The 23,608-nt window shown below is 42.5% G+C and overlaps 1 protein-coding gene and 1 long non-coding RNA gene across 6 annotated transcripts in view; one reads left to right on the top strand and one right to left on the bottom strand.

Annotated features, from left to right (window-relative positions):
* The window catches only part of LOC112547772 (uncharacterized), a 129,716-nt gene that overhangs the window by 39,997 nt on the left and 66,111 nt on the right, over window positions 1-23,608 (top strand). The gene's annotated exons all lie outside the window — the stretch shown is intronic.
* CDH10 (cadherin 10) overlaps window positions 22,064-23,608 on the bottom strand; it is a 167,414-nt gene continuing 165,869 nt past the window's right edge. For all 3 annotated transcript variants that reach the window (XM_075921417.1, XM_006112616.4, XM_075921416.1), the window contains exon 12: window positions 22,064-23,089. In XM_075921417.1, coding sequence (XP_075777532.1) covers window positions 22,596-23,089 — 494 coding nt within the window. In that variant the 3' untranslated portion in view covers window positions 22,064-22,595. The remainder of the gene's footprint in view (window positions 23,090-23,608) is intronic.

The raw sequence follows: 23,608 nt of genomic DNA, 5'->3' as shown, positions 1-23,608 counted from the left end.
ATGTTGAAAACACACAAAATAATGCACACTAGACAACATATCCCAACTATATATGTAAAGGAAAGAAATCTTGAAATCAACTTCGGTAGTTCTCAAAATATTGCTCAATGTGCAGCAGCAGTCAAAAAAACTAACAATGTTAGAAAGTTATTCCAAAATAGATTATTTAAAAATAGCATGTCTACACTGCAGGGAAGCCTCAAAATTAATCCCTAATGTAGACCTGCTATCTCAATTTAGAGCCCAAGGAGGAATAACTTAGAATGGCCCTGGTGAGGGGCTAATTCAAAAGAGCAGAAATGGAGCATCTACATAACCCCTGTTCTAAAATAACTATTTTGAAATGGCGTTATTTTTCATAGAATAAGGTGTACTGAACTCAGAATAAGACATCTGTTATTTCAAAATTATATTGAAATAACAGAATTGCTGTGGAGACACTCATATAGTTACTTTGGAATGCCAGTTCTTATTCCGAAATAACTTTGCTGTGTAGATACACCCAAGGGGCTACGTCTACACTGGCCCCTTTTCCGGAAGGGGCATGTAAATTTCACGAGTCGTCGTAGGGAAATCCGCGGGGGATTTAAATATCCCCCGCGGCATTTAAATAAAAATGTCCGCCGCTTTTTTCCGGCTTTTAAAAAAGCCGGAAAAGAGCGTCTAGACTGGCCCCGATCCTCCGGAAAAAGTGCCCGGAGGCACTTTGAAGTAAGAATAAGAGCCTCCGGAAAAGGGCACTTTTTCCGGAGGATCGGGGCCAGTCTAGACGCTCTTTTCCGGCTTTTTTAAAAGCCGGAAAAAGGCGGCGGACATTTTTATTTAAATGCCGCGGGGGATATTTAAATCCCCCGCGGATTTCCCTACGACGACTCGTGAAATTTACATGCCCCTTCCGGAAAAGGGGCCAGTGTAGACGTAGCCAAGGAGACAAGTGTCATGACCTTCCAAATACCCCCTAGGACAGATTATCTGAAAAATCTGAGGCTAAGGACTGCTGCTGCTGCAATATGGCAATAAGATTACTTGGGAAGTCTAAGTTACTATCTCTTCCTTGTGCCTATGCCATTCCTGTTCAGCATGGGGGGCAAGTGTCATTAAGGTAAATTAATGCTGTTTACGGTGGTATTTACTACCTATACAGAATTACTTTTGGAATTTCACTAGGGCTATGTCTAGACAGCAGAGCTTTTCCATGATACCGGAGGTATCAATTTCCAAAAAAGCGGACTTGTTCTTTCACCATTCACAATTTGCATATCTTTTCCCAACTTTTCTATCTAGACATAACCTAGGATTTGATAATAAAATTCCCCACAAAACTTTCAGTTCTGACTTCCTCCTGCCCTGATATACTCTCTTCTTCCAAAATTGCAGATCTTCAAATATGTGATGTAAACTCAGAAGGAGATGGGGATAATCAAATCATTTGTGTTTTTGTTTTACTTCTCTAAGACCTTTCTACCCCTTGCTTATCTTGTTTGTCTGGGTTGTAAACTGAATGAAGCTATTCTGGGAGATTCCCACCACCCCAACATGATGTAATGTTATTGTCTTAAAATATCCTATTAAAATCTCCAGATTTACTTTCAGTAGTCACCTGGAGATTGATGCTGATTCCGGGAGACTCGAGGCCAATCCTAGAGGGTTGGCAGCCCTCGTTTACCTCTGTGCTTCCTGGATTTAGGTGACAGCAAAAGCCTGCGAGTGAAATGCAAAGAGGAGATATCATAAGATAGCCAAATCTTTGGCCCTCTGAAAAAAAGAACTCCGGAAAATCATTTGAATGTCAGATCTTTTGATATTTCCAATCTGCTTTCCTGATTTAGGGCCCTACTTTCTTCAACTTATTCAGTGGAATTTCAAAGTACAAAGAAACTGCCGGATTTGGCCTTAAGGAGGTTCAGGTATGCTGCAAATTTAATCATTCACTCTTTTCTGTGCTTATCAGACTGAACATTTGAACTGTTTGAGATTCACCCTTCACTAACATGGAAGAAATGAAATCAGCCTGACAATAAAGGAAGCCATCTGCCATCTCTGTCAGTAATGCAATATGAACGTCCATTGTTATATTATTCTCCAGGTAGATTTATATTTTAATATTTCATATGGCAACAGCACTACACAAAGGATCACTGGAATTCATTAATCAGCCTGTATAATTTTGTAAAAAGAATAATTTTAAACTTAAACTCAAGTTGTAGCTTGAATTCCTGCTCATTCATTTCAGTGTTAAGCACTAGAAGAAAACTACAATGCTGCATGTCCCTGCCCGAGAAATACTCTGTGGCATATTCTTTTTTTAAAAAAGTCATTTTTTTATCATTTAATAACTTGTCCAGGGCACTATATTGTGTATTAAATGGATTCCAAATGTAAGATTAGTTGATAGTGATTAAGAAGACTAGTAATTTCAGTTGATAGGGTAGCATTGGCTCCCCTCTAGTTATGGTTGAGAAGCCCTTTCTTTTTAAAGGATGATTTTTTCTACGTTTTCTAATATCAGAGGGGCTACACAGAGCGTCATGATATGTGGTGAGTTCATGAAGGTATAGGGTAGGGCTAGTGATACAATTTGAGGTCATTGGGGTTTCTGAGATACAGCCTTTCCAAAAAAAAAAAATCATGCTCCAACTTTTGTTAAAGTTGAGTTTCAAGCAAGGAGTTTTGTACACAGCTGGGTAGGGCTACTGGAACAATGTGTACAGTGTGTGTGCTGAGAGCCATTAAACAAAACTGGAATATCTTTATATGATGAAAATCACTTCATACCAGGGGGTACTGGAGCACTCTTAGCACCTGTATTTTAGCACCTATGTACCTGGGGCTCAAACTATATTCTTAATTGCGTCAAAAGCTTGTGGACAGCATTCACTGTCCCTGGAAAATATTATTTAACAACAACTAGAGATGTATGAATAGGCTTGCACCTACTGCCCTGATACCAAATGGATTACATTGTCAGGGATAAAATTAAATGCATGTCTTACAGGTACGTCGGTATTTCTCACACCAATACCAACCGGAGGCTGGGCGTAGCAATATGACAGTACCTGTAAAAAAAATTTAAGAGTAGATGGAGTGTGAGGGGCGGGGAGTAGTGCGGGAATCAGGGCAGGGGCTCGTGGATGAGGGTGTGGGCAGGGGCTTAGGTCAGGATGTGGGTATGTGGTTGTTGCAGGGGATTGGCTGGGGGTATGGTGGTTTCAGGGCAGGGGGCTGGGAGTGTGGGGATGCAGGAACCAGGGCAAGGGGGTCAGGGCTGGCCCACAACATTTTGGCTCCTAAGGCAGGGAGCTCAAATTATGCCCCCACGCTCCCTCACTTGGGCCAAAACTTTGAAAGGTCTCAATTTTCTGGGTCCTAGTGGTGCTCCCCCAAAGTCTGGTACCTGAGGTGGCCGTCTCAATTTGCCTCATGTTAAGGCCAGCCCTGAAGGGGGTGGAGGAATGGGGGCTCAGGGCAAGGTGTTGGTGAGGGTTGGGAATTTGGGAAGCCAGGATGCCATTTAGCATGGCATGGGTGGGTGAAGCCCTCTCAACCCCAGAAGATTCCTATCCACTTGCTGCTTGCTGTTCCCCTTCTGTCATTCTCAGGGAATGAGTCACTCAGTCCACTCCCCCCCTTGCCTGTCCTCCTCCCTGGTCAGGAGACAGAATGTACACTCGCTGTGAGCGCTCCCTCCCTGATAGTGACAGAAGGGGAACAGCAAGCAGGGACCTGGTAGGGCTCTTGAGCGGGTTTCAGCCCAGCCTGCCTGCCCTAAATGGTGTGTTCTGGAGGGCTCAGGCGTGGGGGAGTCCCAGAATGGGGTCCTGGAAAGGGGTGGGAAGGCATGCCTGAGCCAGCCCCTTTAACTTGCTTGGCCACTTGCTGCTGAGCATGGCCGTCTGCAGAACAGCCCTGGGAGCGCCCATCTGGGAGTGTGCTCTACCTCCTTCTGTGGCCAGAGTGCCACCGCTGACTGGAGGGGTGCGCTGCCTTACTTTCACCTCTCTACATTGTGCAAGTGCGGCAAATTACCCAAGAGAATTGCTAGCCAGACAGTTTTCATGTGGACTGGATGTCTTGAGGAGACATGTGGCCATTGAAGTTGAGCAGTACATACCACTGTAAGTTTGACCACTTCTTCCCCACCCCCAACTCCTCGCCCAGCAGAAACTCGAAAATTGATTGTAACCGTGTTGTTCAATGTTCCTCGGACAGATTAGGGAAAGACGTTACTGTGTGAAAATGTAATCTGAGGAGAAATTCAGATGGCTCTAAGAGTATTTTTGAAAGAAGCAAATACGCATTGGAACATTTGCTTAGTGAGACTTAGGAGGTGGAGATGTGGGGAAAAGCCTATGGGCCTGTGGCAGAAGGAATAGAGATCAATAGTGATGGGTTGTAGGGGAGGAGAGAGTTATTCTGGGGCTTAAGTCAGAAGGAGTTTTGGGAAATAGGATGAGAAAAGAGGATTGAAAAACTGTCAAGGATAACATGGATATTGCTGTCACTCTAGCTTCTTGTCAAATCTATCTTTAGAAGAGGGATGGGAAAACCCTTTTACTGACGTACCCCACTCCTCCGCCCAATGAGAAGGAGAATGACACTCATCACATTCCCCTTCACACCAGAGCCTAGGGGAGCCCAGGTATGTGCTCCAGCCCCACAGGAAGATGGTGGTGGAGTGGGGCCAGGAATTGCAGTGTGGGATATCCAATGCTTGGCCAAGCTGCGGGGTCCAGATCCAGGCAAGCAGAACATAAGAACAGCCATAATAGGTCTGACTAAAGGTCCATCTAGTTCAGTATCCCCATACTTCTTATGGGGAACAAGTAAATAGATTTTCCTTATTTACTTTCTCCACACTGGTTATGATGATGTCATATTAACTATCATCCAGTTCAAAAGATGATGTAAAGGATAGCTTACAATTCACAATTCCACAATTTCTTTCAGACCTCTCGGGTAAATGTTATAAGGTCCCGGTGACTTGTTACTGTTTAGTTTATCATTTTGTTCCAAAACTTCCTCTAATGAGACCTCAATCTAGGACAATCTAGGACAATTCCCCAGATTTGTCACCTAAAAAGAATGTCCCAGGTTTGAGAATCTACCTCACATCCTCAGCTGTGAAGAACAATGCAAAGAATTCAGTTTCTCTGCAATAACCTTATTGTCCATGAGTGCTCCTTCAGGTCATCTTTTTGAGTCTCTCCTTCTCTCTGGCGATGTTTAACACTTTCACTGATTCCTAGCCTTAATCTATTTTCTAGCTTGCGCTAGTATCCATCTCTCCAGCTCATTGGATTTCATTGTCTCCCGCAACCACTAAGCCAGCTGGCTCCCAGTCTCTCCAGTCCATTACTTTCACTGGCTCCTGGTGCCAGTCCCCTTATCAAACCAAACTCAGCCTACTCCCAGTGTTTTGTTTTCCCCTGATTTCTAGACCCAGTCTCCCTTTTCCAGTTCCCAGACACAGTTTCTCTCCCTTTCACACTCATTGTCCCATTTCCCTTCCCTCTGGTCTGGCTGTTGCTTCCTCTGCATTTGAGTCAGATGAATTTCTCTACCATATAGTCTAGGTGCCAGCAGAAGGGTCACAAAAAGGAAAGGAATGACAGGCTGGCTCTCTGCTCTCTTTTCCAGGGCCTGCTCCCACGCTGGCCGGCAGCAGCAATTACAGGAAAGTACTTCTGTGCACTCTGTGATAGGGAGAGCATGCCCAGTTTATCTCTGAGGATGGCTCATACTCAGCCTGATGAAGCTGCTCAGTGAGGACAATTTCAGAGGTTGTAACTCTAGAACTCTAGCGAGTCTCTACTGAGCAAGTACAAACTGCAGAGTTTGGGAGTTTTGGGGAGGTTATTTTTGAAGGCTTATAACTTAACCAAAAGTGGGTAGATTTTCATGGGAACAATAAAGAACACATCCCTCATGCAAAGGTCAGTCACTCTCAAATTTCACATCTCCGCTCCATATTGTTGAGCTCCTCCTAGAATAGGTTCTAAGAATGTTTTAATGTGGGCAAAACAACATATTTGTCCTCAGCCATGTTTCCAGAAATAGGTTAATTATTTCAGCTGAAATTTTCCAACATAATTCAGCCTGAGGCAGATACCAAACATGGAAAACTTACTGCCAAATAGTTAAGGTTGGCAAAGCTTTAAGCAACTGAAAACAATATCTTCTAATGGGAAGTGCCAGGTGATATTAATGATAGGCTGCATTAGCAGACCTCTATAATTCCCAAACTTTTCTGTGAGGGAAGTGTATTAGAGTCAGAATGAGAGGATATTATTTGTGGTGATTTGGTATAGTGGATATTGACCTATCATCTTAATTTAGTTTTCAATGACTACAGTATAGGATAAGGTCTTTGAATAAACCAAAATTGTATATATCTCTTGAATGAAAACAACTGCAAATAGGGCTGGTGACTTTCATCAATGCATGCAGATATCTGGAAGTTCAGACTGAAAAAAAAAATTAAATTATAGGTATAGAAAATGTCACCCCACTTGTATTGATTGGTATAAAAGTTATGTAAGTAATTAACTCATTTGCATACATCTGAGCCTAGATGAATGAAATAATATGCATTAACTGGAGAAGCAAGGATCTTTATTTTGTGTGATACCAGTTCTTTGTTTTGACAGTTCTGTCCCAGTCCTGTCACCCTAGTTACTGAAAAATGTATCCTGTGAGGTTTAAGGTCTTCTCCCATTTAGACCAAATTGTAAGTAAAAATGTTGCACTGAGTCACTGTATTTAATATGTCTACAATAATAAATCTAATAGCACTTTGCAAATTCAAAGGATAATGCCAAGTCCCTTGCCCACATAATATTCCTTTTTATTGCTTTACATTAATTTGTGACTTTTATGTTTATATAAGGTGGCAGACTATACTCTTGGGGGAATTCTGCACCACTTCATGAGTGCAGGATTCACATGCCCCACACATTTCTTTGCTTCCCCCAGAAAAAATGAATTCCTGACAGGGAAAAAAAGGAAAGCCACAAGAGCAATTGGCCCCCTCCCCTAGCAGCGCATGTGCATTGTTTTGCATGCCCAGAGCAGCCAGTAAATCCCCAGTCAAATCACTGATAGGATTTCCCTCTTGACCTGCAAACACAGGCCAGGGTTATGTCAGACCCATTTCAGAAACCTTTTCAGCTGCAGGAAGCACTGCAACTCCCCCCTCCTTGCCTGCTTCCTGGCCCCATCATTCATCAGCCATGGGACTTATTCCCCATCCACCCAACCCCCATGTATCTGGACTCATTTCATACTCAGATTGCCCCCACCAACCCTCACCCTCTGTGCCCAAAAGCCCCCATCCCACTGGTCCCCCTGAACCTGAATCCACACCACAAGAAGTCTCTTCCCTTGCACTCACTCTCTTCTGAGTCCCACCTCCCTGCATCTTGACCCATTCTTGAATCCAGACCACTCCCCTCACTCAAACTTCCACCCCCCTGGACCACAAGTCCCACCTTCCTGGACCTAGACCATCCTGACTACCTCCCTGCACCCAGACTCCCACCCCACTGAAACCCCTGCTGAGCCCTCCACACCTACACCACTCCCTGCTGAGCCCCAGTCATCTTTATCTGGACTCACTTGCAGACTCCCATTGTGTCTGCACCCAGAACCCATCCCTAATGAGCCCCTGTTTATCCAGATTTCCCTTGGACCCAGTGTGACGGCGCGTTGGGGGTCCCCCGTCTTCTGCACCCCAAAATGGCACAAACAGACTCCACCAACCAGTAGAATTGAGGGTGGTTTATTGCTCCTCCAGGATACAGCACAGATGTAATCTGGTTACAGGAACTGGGGCTAAGAGGCCTCAGTGCCCCCCTTGAGATAGGGGAATCCCAGCCCCCTCCCCAGTTCCTTCTCCCCTGCTTTCCAGCCAGGAACTAACTCACTCTCCCCCAGCCCTGCCCCCCAGCCAGGACAGTGTTCCACCTTCCTTTGTTCCTCTCCATGGCGGTCAGCTGGCCAAACCAGTTGGGATACCCTCTTTGCATAGTGACTCATCGCTTGTCTGCTAGGTGGTGCTACAGACAGCAGCCAGAGAGTTAGCAGGTTCCCCCCCCCACTACGTCACACCCAGACTCTCTCTCAAGTCGCTTGCACCACAGATTGGCTCACACAGAACCCTTCCACTCCACACCTGGATCTCCCTATATTAAGTCCCTCCACACTTGGATTCTCTTGGGCTGAGGCTACCTGACTACATCTGTTGTGCATGACATGGAGGGGCAGGGCCCCAGAATGTTTCTGGGAAGCCAGGTGCATGTGCTTGATCAGGGTCAGATGCAACTTCACTGTCATGTACATGTCTGGAGGAGGGAGGGATAGCAAGGTCATCGCCCGTATTTGTGCAGTCAGTGGCTTGTGATCCCCACTACCATGCTGGAGTTGCTACATTTATTTATTGACCAATAAAATTTGTAGTATTTTGCAGAATGTTAAAATATTGTGTGCAGAATTTATTATGGCAGAGGGAGGGCAGGGACATAGAATATGCTTCAGAGTAAAATTGCCAGCACAGGACTCTGATGGTCTTTGTTTATCCACACAAAAACCTGCAGCAGTAGGAAGTTGCTAGCCTTGCCAACCAAAATACTTCAAAACTAAATGTATGGAATCACCCTTGGAGGTAAATGCTGACAGTAACTATGTCTATTCAGTCTTTCTTTTGCGTGCTGATGGGATTGTCATTTTTGTGGTAATGGTTTGTCATATTGATACCTGTCTACTGCAAACTGGACTGAAATACTAAAATGACTTTTCATAGTCATTGTCTTTACATTGCCACTATTGGGAGTTTCCCCAATTTTATTTAGATATGTGTAGACTGCACATCACCTCTGCTTGTTCCTCTAGCTGCAGAGGCTAGATTGAGGTGTGTACCACCTTGTGTAGTGGCATTGGGAAATCTGGGTTCAAGGACAGGACTTGGCATTTTGCTCTGAAGAACCCAAGGATCTTGGTCATCCTGAGCTGTAGGTCTATCTTTGTAGACTAGTTTCTGAGAAAGTTCTGTCTTTTTCACACACAAGTTTGACTCTTGAGGGTAATGTATTTCTTGAGCAATCATGATGCATACTGAATCAGTCCTATGAAGAGCTTTCAAAGATCAAACCTTGAATTCCATGGAGACTTAGTGAAGAAAGCAGGACATTGGGTAATGTGCTTTTGCCATCCCCTGTATTCTGGATAATTTGCTGTGTTCTGAAGCAACTGTAACTTTTTAAAGGTCATCAACTTTCCCCACCCCCCCAAAGTAGAGCATATTGCAATAACTAGACTCAATCCCAAATATACTCTGAAGAAGTGCAGTCTCCTTGCCAATCATAAATGGAAAATCATGTATTTCATGGCTGAAGCTGGTTTGGTACCAAGGCACAAGAGAAAACAGAAGCCTAGAAGAACACTGAGAAGGCATCGCTTCAAGGCCTGGAGGCTCAGAGTATATACCTGGTTGTGAATGAAGACCACTTCCTCTCCACCCTCCTTCAGAGCACACACACAGCAGCGTTATTTCAAAATAACTGACGTTATTCTGAAATAACAGAGTGTGTCTACACTACAAGCCTTTATTTCAACATAATGGTGAGCTGGAAGACTTCTTCCTCTGACTCCTGTAACCCTCATTTTAGGAGGAGTAATGTGTAAACATTACTGTGCTGTGTAGGCAGCTCCTAAAGCCTGAGTTCAGCTATGCAATTGACATAGCTGACGTTGTATAGCTTAATTCAACTTTAGCCCTGCTGTATATTCATACCCGCGGAGACCCAGTGCAGCTCCATGCATGGGGCTAGCCAGGGTTCTTGGGAGAAAACTCAGGACATTGAACTGGTGCCATAACTTACACAGGATCAGCTGTCTGATCACCAGCACTCTCTAAAATAGAAAGGTGCAAGAGCAGGCCTGTCCACCTCTGCAACCTCTCAGATATACTAACTAGGGGGCAGGAATTGATGGCAGAAAAGTACACTCCAAGATAGAGCAGTAAGCATGTGCCCTACCAGATGGCACAAAGCATGTATGGGAGGAGGCCCACACAGCACCTGTTCTCCACCATCAGGCCAGTACTCTTGACCCATTTAAGCCAGGCAGAGTAGATCACCAAAGAGATGCTTTGGTAAACCTTAATCCATGCAGGTCTCCCTGGGCCATAAAGAGCATGTCATCAGTATATAGGATATCCATGCAGAACCCTTCTTACATGACCATCATCTATGTATGCATAGGTGTGGAATCGCCCTGTGTGTCCTGGAGGATGGTTCTGGCTGGTACATCAGTATTGAAAATCCTCCATGGTGCTGAGCTAGTGCACAGAGCTGTTTACCCCACCTAGTCTCTTTCATGTTCTCCAGGAAGTGAATGTGTCCTTGACTCCTGAGCATCTGAATTTTCTTGACATTAGGCCACTACCATGTATGTGTTCACACCTACCCCTAATATGCTACCTGAGTTGACTGAACAACATCCAGCTGGATTGCTTTGGAATTATACCTCTTCCTCACCCTCATGTCTCACTCTGACATCAAATGGTGGGATCTGCTGTCACCCAATGAGGGCAGGGAACTCAGTGAGCCAAGCTGTATTACATTCTGATTTTACGGGCCCCCAGGTATATTAGTTGGCATTTCCTCCATTGAGCTGTTAGCATGGACCTGGTGCAGTTCATCAATTCCCCCAGTGAGGAGTGGGGGGGATCCTGACATACATCAGCTTGCAACCTTTCTTTCAATTCCCCCAGAACATAACAATGGCCATACTGCATCAGAACAAAGGTCCCTCTAGTTGCCAGTGATGCTTCAGAAAAAAATGAACCAATCTGGGCAATTATAATGCGATCCACTCCCTGTCATTCAACCCCAGCATCTGGTAGTCAGAGTCTCAGGCACACAGAGTCAGGGGTTGCATCTCTGACCAGGTTGGCTAATAGCCAATGGTGAGCCTAGGCTCCATGAATGTATTTAATACTTTTTTTATTTAATTATTGAACACATTTATAGTTTGGGCCTTCCTGCTATCCCCTGGCAATAAGTTCTCACAAGTACTCATGTGAAGAACTACTTCCTTTTCTTTGTTTTAACTCTGCAGTCTATTAATTTCATTGGTTAACTATACTGAGATGCTGGCTGCACTTCTCTCTTCCTCTCCTTATTTATACACATCTCACCGTGGCTCTACAAAGTCACAAAACCTCTTTACTAACTCTTTATTAACCTTAACCATCCATCATAGTTAGAGAAGAAAGGTGAATGGAGTGGTAGGATGGTAGGCGCTTTGGCTATGTCTAGACTGCAGGCTTCTTTCGAAAGAGGCTCTTTCGAAAGCATCTTTCGAAAGAGCCTCTTTCAAAAGATCGCGTCTAGACTGCAGGCGGATCTTTCGAAAGAGATATCCGCTTTTTCGAAAGAGAGCACCCAGCGAGTCTGGATGCTCTCTTTCGAAGACGGCCTCTTTACATTGAAGAACGCCTTCTTTCGAAAGAGGAACTTTCGAAGGAAGGCGTTCTTCCTCGTGAAACGAGGTTTACCACCATCGAAAGAAAAGCCGCGTTCTTTCGAAATAATTTTGAAAGAACGCGGCTTGAGTCTGGACGCAGGGGAAGTTTTTTCGGGAAAAGGCTACTTTTCCTGAAAAAACCCCTGAGTCTGGACACGGCCTTTGTGGCCTGTTTCTTTTCCCTTATCCAATTATGCTTCTCAGCCGAGTTCCTCTGAGCAATGTCCCTGACTCCAGAGATACTTCTGAGGAGCAGTGGGTGCTGTTAACAGTTCTCTCCTAGGTGTCCTTATCTGGATGCCACATTTTTCACTTTTGCTCTCACTCCAGTTCCTCTTTCTTTCGTTTGTGGTTCCCAGTATTCATTTGCGGCCTGGGTCCAATGGCTGCTCCCACTCAATTGAGGGGATGGTCCTCTAGTTTTGGGTGTGTCTAGTCCCACCTGTCCCAATATCTAAAAATAGTACAAACCTTTCAAGCACTGCAGAGGCCCAGAAACAACAACAACTTGTATTACATTGCCCTGCGTCATCCACAGAGCCTGCGTGTCTCATATACTGATAGAAACAATGGTCCATTGGAAAATGGAGTATCTGTTTTTAAAATTAAAGACTATATCACAGTGCATATGCACAAAGGGTCGAATCAAGTTGCATGGGCAACATCAAATTACGCAGTTTCCTAACTCTTTGGTGATTGAATTTGCAACCCTAATGTTATTTTGGTATAGATTTTTTTTTTGTTTACATGTAATGTAGTTGTTGTAGAGTATTGACCCCCATGAGACTCCTTGGGTAGGAAATGTTGGGACACATGCCCATCAGAACTCTTAGGTGTGGTCTGACTTTCTGAAGAGAAGTCTTGATAAAGCTACACATGAAGTCAGTGGAAGCTGAAACCTCTTGGTCCTTATGGTTTTTCAGCTGGTGAGAGCGAATCTTAGGAGATGTTTCTGTTTTAAATGATTACTTGAGACAGACACAAGGCCCTCCTGAGAAGTATGGGAAAATAACTGCTGCATCTCCTTGTTATGGGTGCAGTATAAACTAAGTTAAAGTGCCTAATACAGAGAGGATAGAGTCCAATGCTTCCCGCCCCTCCCTTTCCTCCTTTGGAGAGGTGTGTGCCAGAAATTACACTAGCCTGGATCAGTCCTTAGCTATGTAGGGACTGCTTTTGTACTCAGTTCATGCACAAATAGGGGAAAGACTTCTGCTTTCTCTACTCAGATCTGCTGCACATACATGGACCGAGGCACAATTAAGTCTTCAGATACAGAATACTGCTATAATTAAGGGTCAAAAAACAACCTTCAGAGGTTTTTTTTTTCCCTGTCTTGGAGGCTCATTTACACAGAGGCTGCTCAGGTCACTGCTCTGAGAAGATGATGTTCAGAAGGTTTCTATATATCTTTGACATAATTGTGCATAGTTCTTGTCAAGAGTTCTTGTGCTGGAACTGTCATCTTAAAAGGTTACTGTGACATTTCCAAATTTTTCTGTGGCAGATATGAATGAAACATGTTTTCTCTGATATGGAACTTGATATCTGATACACATAAAATGTTTATATATTATTTTATTATATTGCTAAGATTAATTTTCCCAAGTTAATCTAAAACTTGAACTAAAAATAAAGCAATAAAAACCAAATACTAGACATATAGAAATATAGATTTAACTACAGCAATTTATTTTTTAAGCCGACCTTCCAAACTGCTGAGGAAAACCTAGATATTGGCATTTTGCTTTATTTCTATTGTCAATGCATCAAATACTCTATGTAGAAGAAAAAGGAAACATGTTCCAATGTGCATGGTGTGGATGGGAGGAGTTAGTAAACAGTTGTGTATTAATAAGGCCCCTTCCAACATGTAGCACTCACTAACTCTTTTGTACCATAGTTGGATCAACTTCTGCTATGAAATGAGGAGTGCTCATAGCTGACTACACAACTTCATATTATGAGATGTTTGTTATCTTATATGTTTTTGTCAGCAGTGAAATAGCAAATGGGGTTGATATATAGTCTCAGAGGGGTAGCCATGTTAGTTTGTAACTTTAAAATAAAAGAGAGTAGTCCTCTAGCCCATTAGAGGCTAACAAATTATATAATTGCTCATGAACTTTCTTGAGAAATGCCCACTTAATCAAATCTTCATTTTTATCTGAGGAAGTGGGTCTTGCCCAGAAAGCTCTCTCTCTGTTTTTAGGGTTGATAAATGTGATCATTATGCTTCAGGGCAAGCACTCCAGTTGAAATATCACTGAATTGTGTTACAATTGGCTAACATTTTGAGCATATCCAAATTATAACTACAAATGTGGTTTGGTTAGATCTTTAAGTATGTTCTGAGAAACTAACCTAGAAGATGATTTCTGTGATAAAAACAGTGGTATTTTTTTAAGAACCTTGTTCCATAATTTCTGTTCATCATTAAAGGATTTCTTGAAAAATCCCTTAATTCTCCAAATCACTATTAATATTTCTTATGCTGAAGACTGTCCTGTCACATTAAGTTGCCATATCCTCCACTTTATGGAATCTTGTGTTCGTAGCCTGCAAATTAACAAGAACAAAAATGCTAATAGAACTGCGGTATGTAAAAATGAGGCAGAAGCAAATAAATATGTTCATGTCAAATTGAGGAAGACTGAGGCTACGTCTATACTGCTGCTTTTTGTTGGCAAAAGGTACACAAATTGCGGTCCACAATTGGTGTACCTTTTTCCGATAGTTTTGTCAGAAGAGGCTTTTCTGAAATTTGGGCCTTCTACCCTGGGCTAAATTTCAGAAAAACCTCCTCTTTCGGAAGAGCCCTTCCTCCTCGTGGAACAAGTATGCTTTTGTGCAAAAAATGTCAGAAGAACAGACACGTTCCTGAACTCAGACATAGCCAGATTAGACTATGCCACTTCTACCAGCTGGTAGTAGTATGTTGTGGTTGTCTCAATTTAAAATAAGTAACTGAAACATCATATAGAAGTTTGACACTAGAAGGAACAATCATGGTCCGACTTCTGCACATCACAGGTCACTGAAACCCATTTATTTACTCCTGAAGTAGTTCCATAGGGTATGTCTACACTACCCTCCTAGTTCGAACTAGGAGGGTAATGTAGGCATACCGCACTTGCAAATGAAGCCCGGGATTTGAATTTCCCGGGCTTCATTTGCATAAGCGGGGAGCACCATTTTTAAATCCCCGCTGCTTCGAACCCCGTGCAGCGCGGATTTAAAAATGGCGGCTCCCCGCTTATGCAAATGAAGCACGGGAAATTCAAATCCCGGGCTTCATTTGCAAGTGCGGTATGCCTACATTACCCCGCTAATTCGAACTAGCGGGGTAGTGTAGACATACCCATACTCCATGAAAAAGCCCTCTTCCTACATTTTATATGTGGAGCTAGCTGCTTCCTTACAATGTAAAACCACCGTTGTTGAGACCTTATATCCCTACCAAGAAGCAGGTCATCATAGAGATAATCTGTATTTTTGGCCAGTTTCAATTTTTCTATCTCAAGGGCCTTCTAAGTCCACAATGGGAGATATTGCTGTGAAAGTGTGCATTGCATTAAAGCATTTACTACTCTTCCCAGCTCTTGACTTTAGTAAACAGACCAGCATTCTTCAACTGTAACACTACTTTGTGGTTATGCAGACATGTGCATCACAGAGGACATTACATGGAAGTAAACACTGGTTTGTCAGACCAGGTTCATGATACAAGAATGTTAAATAATTTTAGTCTATTTGGGGAGATTGTTTCCACCATACTCTTAGACAAGAGGGCTATTAGTTGAGCTAATTGAAATTTAAAAGAAAGCAATAAATAAAGTGCAACTAATCAACATTTGCTGGGTTTTATTGTAAAGGTAAATTTTATAAAGTCATTTGTAGTATTTTTAATTTCAAGAAATGTTCAATGAGAAAAAAAAAGACTGTCCTTCAAAATATTTTGCTTTGTTTCATTTTTCATTTTGTTTCATATTTTTTAGGTATTTTTAATTGCTAGTTCTGATAGGCCATCTTGGTAACATGGTGAGATTTTTTTTCTTCCTTTGGCTTCAATTACCTAATCTCATAAAATATATACTGGCATTGGAAAATGTTCAGAAAATGGCAACGTAAATGATTAAGAGTTTGTAACGGGTCCCATATGAAGATAGATTAAAAAGACTTGGACTTTTCCTCTTAGAAAAGAGGAGACTAAGGGGGGATAAGACAGAGGTCTATAAAATCATGACTGGTATGGAAAAAGTGAATAAGGAAAAATTATTTACATATCCCCACAATGTAAGAACTATGGAGTCACCAAATGAAATTAATAGGCTGTAGTTTTAAAACAAACAGAAGGAAGCTTTTCTTCACTCAGTGCATAGTCAATCTGTGGAAATCCTTGCCAAAGTATGTGGTGAAGGCTAGGACTTTAACAGGGTTCAAAAAAGAGCTAGATAGATTCATGGCGGTTAGGTCCATCAATGGCTATTAACCAGGATGGGTAGGAATGGTGTCCCTAGCCTCTGTTTCTCCGGAGGTAGGAGACGGGGTGGGATCATGTGAGGATTGTCTGTTGTGTTTCCTCCCTCTGGGGCATCTGGAATTGGCCACTGTCGACAGACAGGCTACTGGACCAGATGGACCCAATATGGCTGTTCTTATGTTCTTAATATTAAAATAATAACCTTTTTCTCAAATGCTATTTTGAAAAAAAAACAAAGTAATTTTTAAATTAAGTAGAAAATTGTTTGAATGAAATTAGGACCATTTAGAATAAGTGGAGGTGAAAGCAACTTTGAATGTTCTGTTTGATTTGGTAGGTTTTAGACATCTTTACTGTTTTAGTGTTATGATTCTTGCTTCCCAGTTTGAGGCTATTAATTAAATTACTTCAGTTCATCTTCGACCACCCATTTTTACCTTTCAGACACTGGAAAGGTGGTAAAGATGGTTTCATGGAACAAAAGGACACTGGCCAAAATACATCCCTAGAGTCACATATGCTTGTTTTGTGCTCTGTAATAATTGGGAATCGAATGGAGAGTGTTACATGGACACATGGGTTGCTGAAGTGGTATACAGCCTATTTGTTTAAACCACTGTGAGCTCTGGGCCTTTAATGGTGATCGGTGAGCACGAATAAGGAGTTGCTCTTAATCCACTGAATGCAGGACCATATTTTGTTCACACTGACACTCATGAAAGGAGGAAGAGGAGCATAATCTCTAGCTGATATGTTGCTATTATGTACCTTTTATTAAAATGCTTTTTAAAACTGAATGATTTTATGTCAGGCTGTCACTAGTGTATATATAAAAATAAATATTTAAATGTGTCCATGTCTTCGCTATAGTCAGCAAAATATTATTAAAGAACATGCCTTTTATGAACAGGACGAGCCAATTTGCAAACTACAGGCAGTCCCCGGGTTACGTCAGTCCGACTTAAGTCGGACCCCTTGTTGCAAATGGGGGCGGGAGGGGGGTGCAGCTAGTGCGGGATGCCTCCCCCACTGTCGCTGCCTCCGGTGGTGCGGGGTGCGCTTCCCCCCAACAGACCAGGGAGACGCGGAGCTAGCGCTCCCCCCCCCCCAGCAGACCAGGGAGACACGGAACAGCTTTTCTCGCCACGGAGGACGTGGGTGGCAGGACCGCAGTGTGCAGTGTGTCTTGGCTGTCCCGCCGCCCGCGTCCTCCACTGTGAGAAAAGCCACTCCGCGTCTCCCTGGTCTGCTGGGGGGGGGGGGCACAGCTAGTGCACCCCCCCCAGCAGACAAGGCTTTTCTCACTGCAGAGGACATGGGTGGCGGGACCGTCAAGATGCGCCGCGGTCCTGCCGCCTGCGTCCTCCGCAGCGAGAAAAGCTGTTCCGCGTCTCCCTGGTCTGCTGGGGAGGGGGGGTGCAGCTAGTGCACCCCCCCCCAGCAGACCAGACTTTTCTCACCGACGCCTGGGGTAGAGCAGCTGGGGGGCTGCCGGGTTGGTCCCACAGCGTCGACGTGCGGCGCTACTGGACCAACCCAGCAGCACCCCAGCTGCTCTGCCCCAGGTGTTCCCAAGTCAGCCGCTGCTGAAACTGACCAGTGGCTGACTACAGGAATCAGCCGCTGATCAGTTTCAGCAGTGGCTGACTTGGGAACACCTGGGGCAGAGCACCTGGGGTGCTGCTGGGTTGGTCCAGTAGCGCTGAGGAGCAGCGCTACCAGACCAACCCAACAGCACTCCAGCTGCTCTGCCCCAGGCGTGTCCGATTCAGCTGCTGCTGGTCAGTTTCAACAGCGGCTGAATCTGGATGCCAGTTCCGACTTACATACAAATTCAACTTAAGAACAAACCTACGGTCCCTATCTTGTATGTAACCCGGGGACTGCCTGTACTAACTGGGTAGGGTTACCATCCATCCCGTTTTTACCGGAACAGTCCCTTATTTAAGACCGCCTCCTGGCATTCTGACTTTTTTAAAAAAATGGGCACATTATCCCATATTTCCCCTGAACAGCGTGGAGCAGGGAGAGCTGCCAGCGCTCAGGGCTTCAGCCCCTGAAGCCTCAAGCACTGGCGGTACCCCTCCCATTCCTGTATGCTGCAGGGCTGAACTTCATTCCTGCAGGGGGGCAGGGTAGGCAGCGAGCCACTGGCACTCAGAGCTTCAGCCACTGGAGCCCTGAACACTGGCAGCTCTTCCCCCAACACACACTGTGAGGCTCAAACCCCGAGCACCAGTGGCTCCCCTTCCCCCTCCCCCGTGCTGCAGGGCTGAAGCCCTGAGTGCCAACACCTCCCTCCCCTTGAGCTAAAGCCCTCAGCCCTGGCAGGCCCTCCCCCTTTGGCGTCCCATATTTGGCATAGGGAATTAAAGTCACCCTAAAACTGGGGCAAAAAGTGCAGCCATGCTTCTTGGCTTTACGATGCCTCGCGTCTGTATGTAGTAGAGTCTGTAACTAGTGCAATACGCACAGGAATTGTATCACCAGTGCAGTTTTTTGCAGGCATTATTGTTGAGTTGAGTTTAAAAATAGCGTAGCAGGCAGCTTTAGAGATTTTTGACAGGCTTTTGCATAAGCGGTGATATGAAAGAAAGCACAAAGGTCTTGAAGAAAATGTGGCAGTAGAAACTGGTATTGGCAAGGGTCAATAATTCGATAATATATAGAAAATTATAGGAGTGGCACAGCGATAACAAAAAGTGTATTTGACCTCTAATGCTGAAGCGTCTAATCCGAGAGCACAGGGTTTCTGTGAAAAAGGCAGCTACTCAGAACCGTGGGGGAGATGTGTGGTCTGGGTCATACAAAAATGAACTAGCAAGATGTTGATTCAGTTTTGTGAGAGGTGGGTGGATGTATTAATTGCTATCTGTAAGAGGTAGGTAATGAGTAGACTGGAAACAAAATGACAGATGTAGAGGGTACTGTGTAGTGAAGTGGGTATTTTACGTGCATTTTATTTCCTACCCCTGGCTTGTCACTATCCCTTCCTCCTAAAACTACCAGCGACATATGATAAATCATTCTGTAAAACATGTACGAGAGGAGGTAGGTCCATGAGAAGATTGTAATTTACAAACTCCCCATTGCCCACCATACGTCCTCTGACAGAGGGTTTGGTGTGAGGTTTGTTTGGGGACAGAAGCTAGTGGTTGGAGGACATAGGTTGATAGAGTTCAGATGAGTATCTAAATTATTTGGTATTTAGTTAACTTAAACTGCAAACCTTTTGAAGTTCCACCTTCATTATGATGTATAGATACTTTTCCTGTGATGGGACTGGTTTCCTTTATGATCATGTATGTCATATGATGAGCACACAGCAACAGCCCTCAACAACAAAACATACCTTTATGAAGTTTGGGTTCTATCTTCCTACATTCTGCTATATGAATGTTGACACATTTGATTTGAGTCTTATTTTACACAATATGAATCCATGATTATGGGTTCCTTTTATGTTTCTATGGCTACGTCTACACTGGCCCCTTTTCCGGCAGGGGCATGTTAATTTCAGCTATCGTAATAGGGAAATCCGCGGGGGATTTAAATATCCCCCGCGGCATTTAAATAAAAATGTCCGCCGCTTTTTTCCGGCTTTTAGAAAAGCCGGAAAAGAGCGTCTACACTGGCCCCGATCCTCCGGAAAAAGCACTACTTTGAAGGAATAAGATCCTCCGGAAAAGGGCGCTTTTTCCGGAGGATCGGGGCCAGTGTAGACGCTCTTTTCCGGCTTTTCTAAAAGCCAGAAAAAAGCGGCGGACATTTTTATTTAAATGCCGCGGGGGATATTTAAATCCCCCGCGGATTTCCCTATTACGATAGCTGAAATTAACATGCCCCTGCCAGAAAAGGGGCCAGTGTAGACGTAGCCAATGTGTATTTGGGTTATGTATAATATTTTCTAAGGCTACTAACAGAAGTATTGGGGCTAGCATGGTCCCTAACTGGTAAATGCGGTACTTAGTTCCAGTTCCCATCTGACCTTTTGATACCCGGCAATTGTGATATGATTTTTGGAAGGGAAAGTGTGCTCAATAACTTTGAAGTGAAGAAAAAGAATTTGTGAGTATTAACAGACAGGAAATATTGTAATGCGAATCAAAATATTGCACACATTTAATTAACTTTTCATATGATTAAAGAAGTAATTTTTCCTGTTTGATAATTAAATGTTGGACCTCTTTTTGAATGAGCATTATACAGAAGCACTGGCTGGATTTATACTAGCATAGGTTTGATGTTCATTAAAATGTGCATATTTCTTTTATAGTCTTGTATATAGAATACATCCTGATTGCTTCTGTGCATTAGGGTTCTTGCACATGCAACTGCCATGGATATCAAGTGGAGACTTACTGATATCAATTCTTCTGTAAATGGAAGACAGAATTGGAACTCAGTCTTAATTTGAACTTAATCTTTGTAATTAAATTTGTTATTCTTGCCCTTCCAAGGAAATTTGGAAAATCTGGATGTGAAAATAAAAGTTGCTTCAAAGAAACATTAATCTTCTGCATCTGCAGTTTATATAGTTTTGCAGATGACCTATGGGTAAGTCACATTCCCATAGCATTTAGTCTTCCCTCCCATCTGTGGTTTATAACAGCAAAATTCTTCTTTGTTTCAATGATCTCAATATAGCTTTGAATGGATTATTTTTTACATCAGAAAAAGTAGAAAATGCTAAGTATCCCTCAACATTTTTGATAAACTAAAATGAATTTCAATAAGAAAATCAAGAGGGGGAATCAATCTGAAAGCTTTTTTACAATTCAAAGATTTAACTCATTAAAAGTTTGGTCTTGCTACACTGAAGGCACTATAACTATCTACCTTATATTTTCTGAGCTACACTGCTTTTAAGCACTCCATTAAGGTAAAGAGATTTGTACTGTAATATGAATGTCATATTCTCTCTCTCAAAAAAGCTAATATAATTACAATATTTGTTGAATTTCCGCCAGTAAGAAAAATCAGCAAAATTTGCACAATATCAATGTTTATTCCGCTATATGATTATACGATTTTTTCTGCTTTAAAAGCGCTGGAAAATATTTACTTGTCAAATAATCTTTGAGTGTTCCCACAAACAAATTTTGTATAATCTAAAGTTGGAGGGCTACTGAGAGAAACAAGTTCTCTTGAGTACCTGCTCTGTTGTATAATTGTCTGACCCTGTTTCTTAAGGCTATGTCTACACTGCCAGAAACCCTTTATCGCAGATCCTGTAAACCTCATTTTTTGAGGAATAAGGGATCTTGTGAAAAAGATTTTTTTTCCCAACAAATGGCCACGTCTATACAGGGCTTTTTAGTGGCAAAACCTCTTCCACAAATGGGATCAGCAGAATATATGCAAATGAGATCGTGATTTGCATATCTTCTGCTGAAAAAACCCGGCAGTATAGGCATAGCCTAAGTGTCCTATTTTTTTTTTCTTAATTTGACTTCTGGGAAACATCAATACTCAACTGAATTAGTAAAAATTATTGGGCGTGTCTGTTCAGTGCTGTCAGTCTGTATGAGGAAAAAATCACCTATAAATTTCCCAGTCCAATAAATTGCAGCTTTATGATCAGTTAAGGTTTTGTGCCTTAACAAAAAGGGAGAAACTGTTTTTTTCTCATAAACAGTTATATTTGAATTAATCTCAGTGACTTTAATGGGATTTTGGAACAGCAAAAAAAAAACCAAGCTTTGCTAGAGGTTTGTGCATTTGAGTAATCCTACTGATTTCAAGTTTAATAGTGCATATGTTTAGTCACATAACAAATTTGTTGTAATCATGAACTAGAACTTACCTTCTTGGTCACAACCGAAAGGCTATTTTTCCTCATCAAATGAATAGCCCACCCAATCTGTCTACCTCTGAACACATTCACTTCTAATTATTGGTGAAAAATGCTTGGTTAAATTTAGACAGCATTACAAAGTGTGTTGCAAGCACTGTTGTTACAGGAGTAATTGCAACCTCTTCTTTAGCTGGAGTGGGTAGATCTTGGAGGGGTTGAGGGGGAATCACACTTCATCTCCTAGACCAGGAACATAGTTGTAAAAACTGGTTTATTTCTTAAAAATAAATACAAAAATATAAATATAAAACATTGGCAGATAGAATTTGATGAAATGAAGTTGCACAAACTGTTTTTTTAAACCAGCTGCATATCACACTTATTAACACCACATGTACATTTTAAAAAAAAATTTTAATGTACAGAACTGAACATACTTTTTTTCTTTGCCTTCTTAAAAGCTGCACTTGCAAGGGTAGGACATGGACCTAACAAAAGCGGCTTGTACATGAGGTTGCTTAAGGGAATATCACCTTGTTCAAACTGTTGAAAATACTTTTACTTACTAAAATGAACAACACTGAATTTCCATAGCTTTGGCTTCTGGAAGGTGATTAAATAAAATGCTTTATATAGTCTGTGACATTGTACTAGAAAGAATGAATGACAATGACAAAATTAAAAAGAAAACCATTGTGCTGAGTGGCAGGAAAAATTTCCTGAATGTTAAATATAGTCAAGTGGAGAAGGTGTCTGTAAAGTTACTTCCTCTCAAATGAACCCTACTGGAGGTTAAGAAGTGTCTTTGTCACTTTCTCCTCCACCATACATTTCAGCTAACTTATTAAATCGAGGGCCCCATTCTCTGAGGTAATCATAGTTTTGGTCTCCTTCAGTAGTAGCTGACTCTAAGGAGCTCAAGGATTCAGCTATAGAATCATTTCCTTCATAGGCATAGGTTGCAAGTGAATCATATGGTGGTGCAGAGGGATCAACATCATGCTCCTTTAGCCTTTGGTTAATGAAATCTCGGACATCTGTGTTATCTGGTGCTGAAGGAGTCCTCCGTGGTATAAATAATGTTTCAGGAATAATATCTCGTCGTAGCTTCTTATCTTCAATAGCTGCAGGATTTCTCAGTGTGCCAATATCAAAGGCTTGAGTGTCTTCCTCTCCACCGCCTTCATCATTATAACTCACAATGTTGTCTCTAATGTCCTCTTTAGACAGGATCAGAGGCTCTTTCTTTCTCTGCCTCTTCAGAGCAGCAAACAGCACCACTATAACTTAAAAAAAAGAACAACAGAGGAGTAGATAGATAAACTAAAAATTTCAATTTAACAATTTCTCAGTGGCAAGCTCAGCAGGCACAATAGGTTTATTTTACTGATGTTTTATCAGCTAAGCTTAAGAGTACTTGAAACAGCAAGGACTCTATCCTGTTTTTGACAATGGTCTGAAAATGGCTAGGACTACACTTTAATGGTGAGGGAGAATATTTTTTGCAAGTTTCAAGTCAGTTTCTCAAACAGTGAATTAAATATGTATTTCAAATTATAATAATCAATCTTTGTAGCCTTTCACGTGAAATAGCTTGTTTCTGACCCCTTTCCATAAAGTTAAACATTTGTGAACTAGTGCATGGGAATCTATTTGCAAAAAAAAAATGTCGTCAAGATAGTGCTGATTTATGTCTCTATTGTCATGGTAATTGTGTATGAGACAGTGTGGTGCTGTTTTATGGCTGATTGCAATTAGGGAGAACATAGGTGTCACTTTTTATTATTTGTAGTTAACACAAATGT

The sequence above is a fragment of the Pelodiscus sinensis genome, chromosome 2 (genome assembly GCF_049634645.1).
Source record: "Pelodiscus sinensis isolate JC-2024 chromosome 2, ASM4963464v1, whole genome shotgun sequence".
NCBI classification, from domain to species: Eukaryota; Metazoa; Chordata; order Testudines; family Trionychidae; genus Pelodiscus; species Pelodiscus sinensis.
Note: the sequence above shows the minus strand (reverse complement) of the source record. Positions and strands in the feature narration are given on the sequence as shown.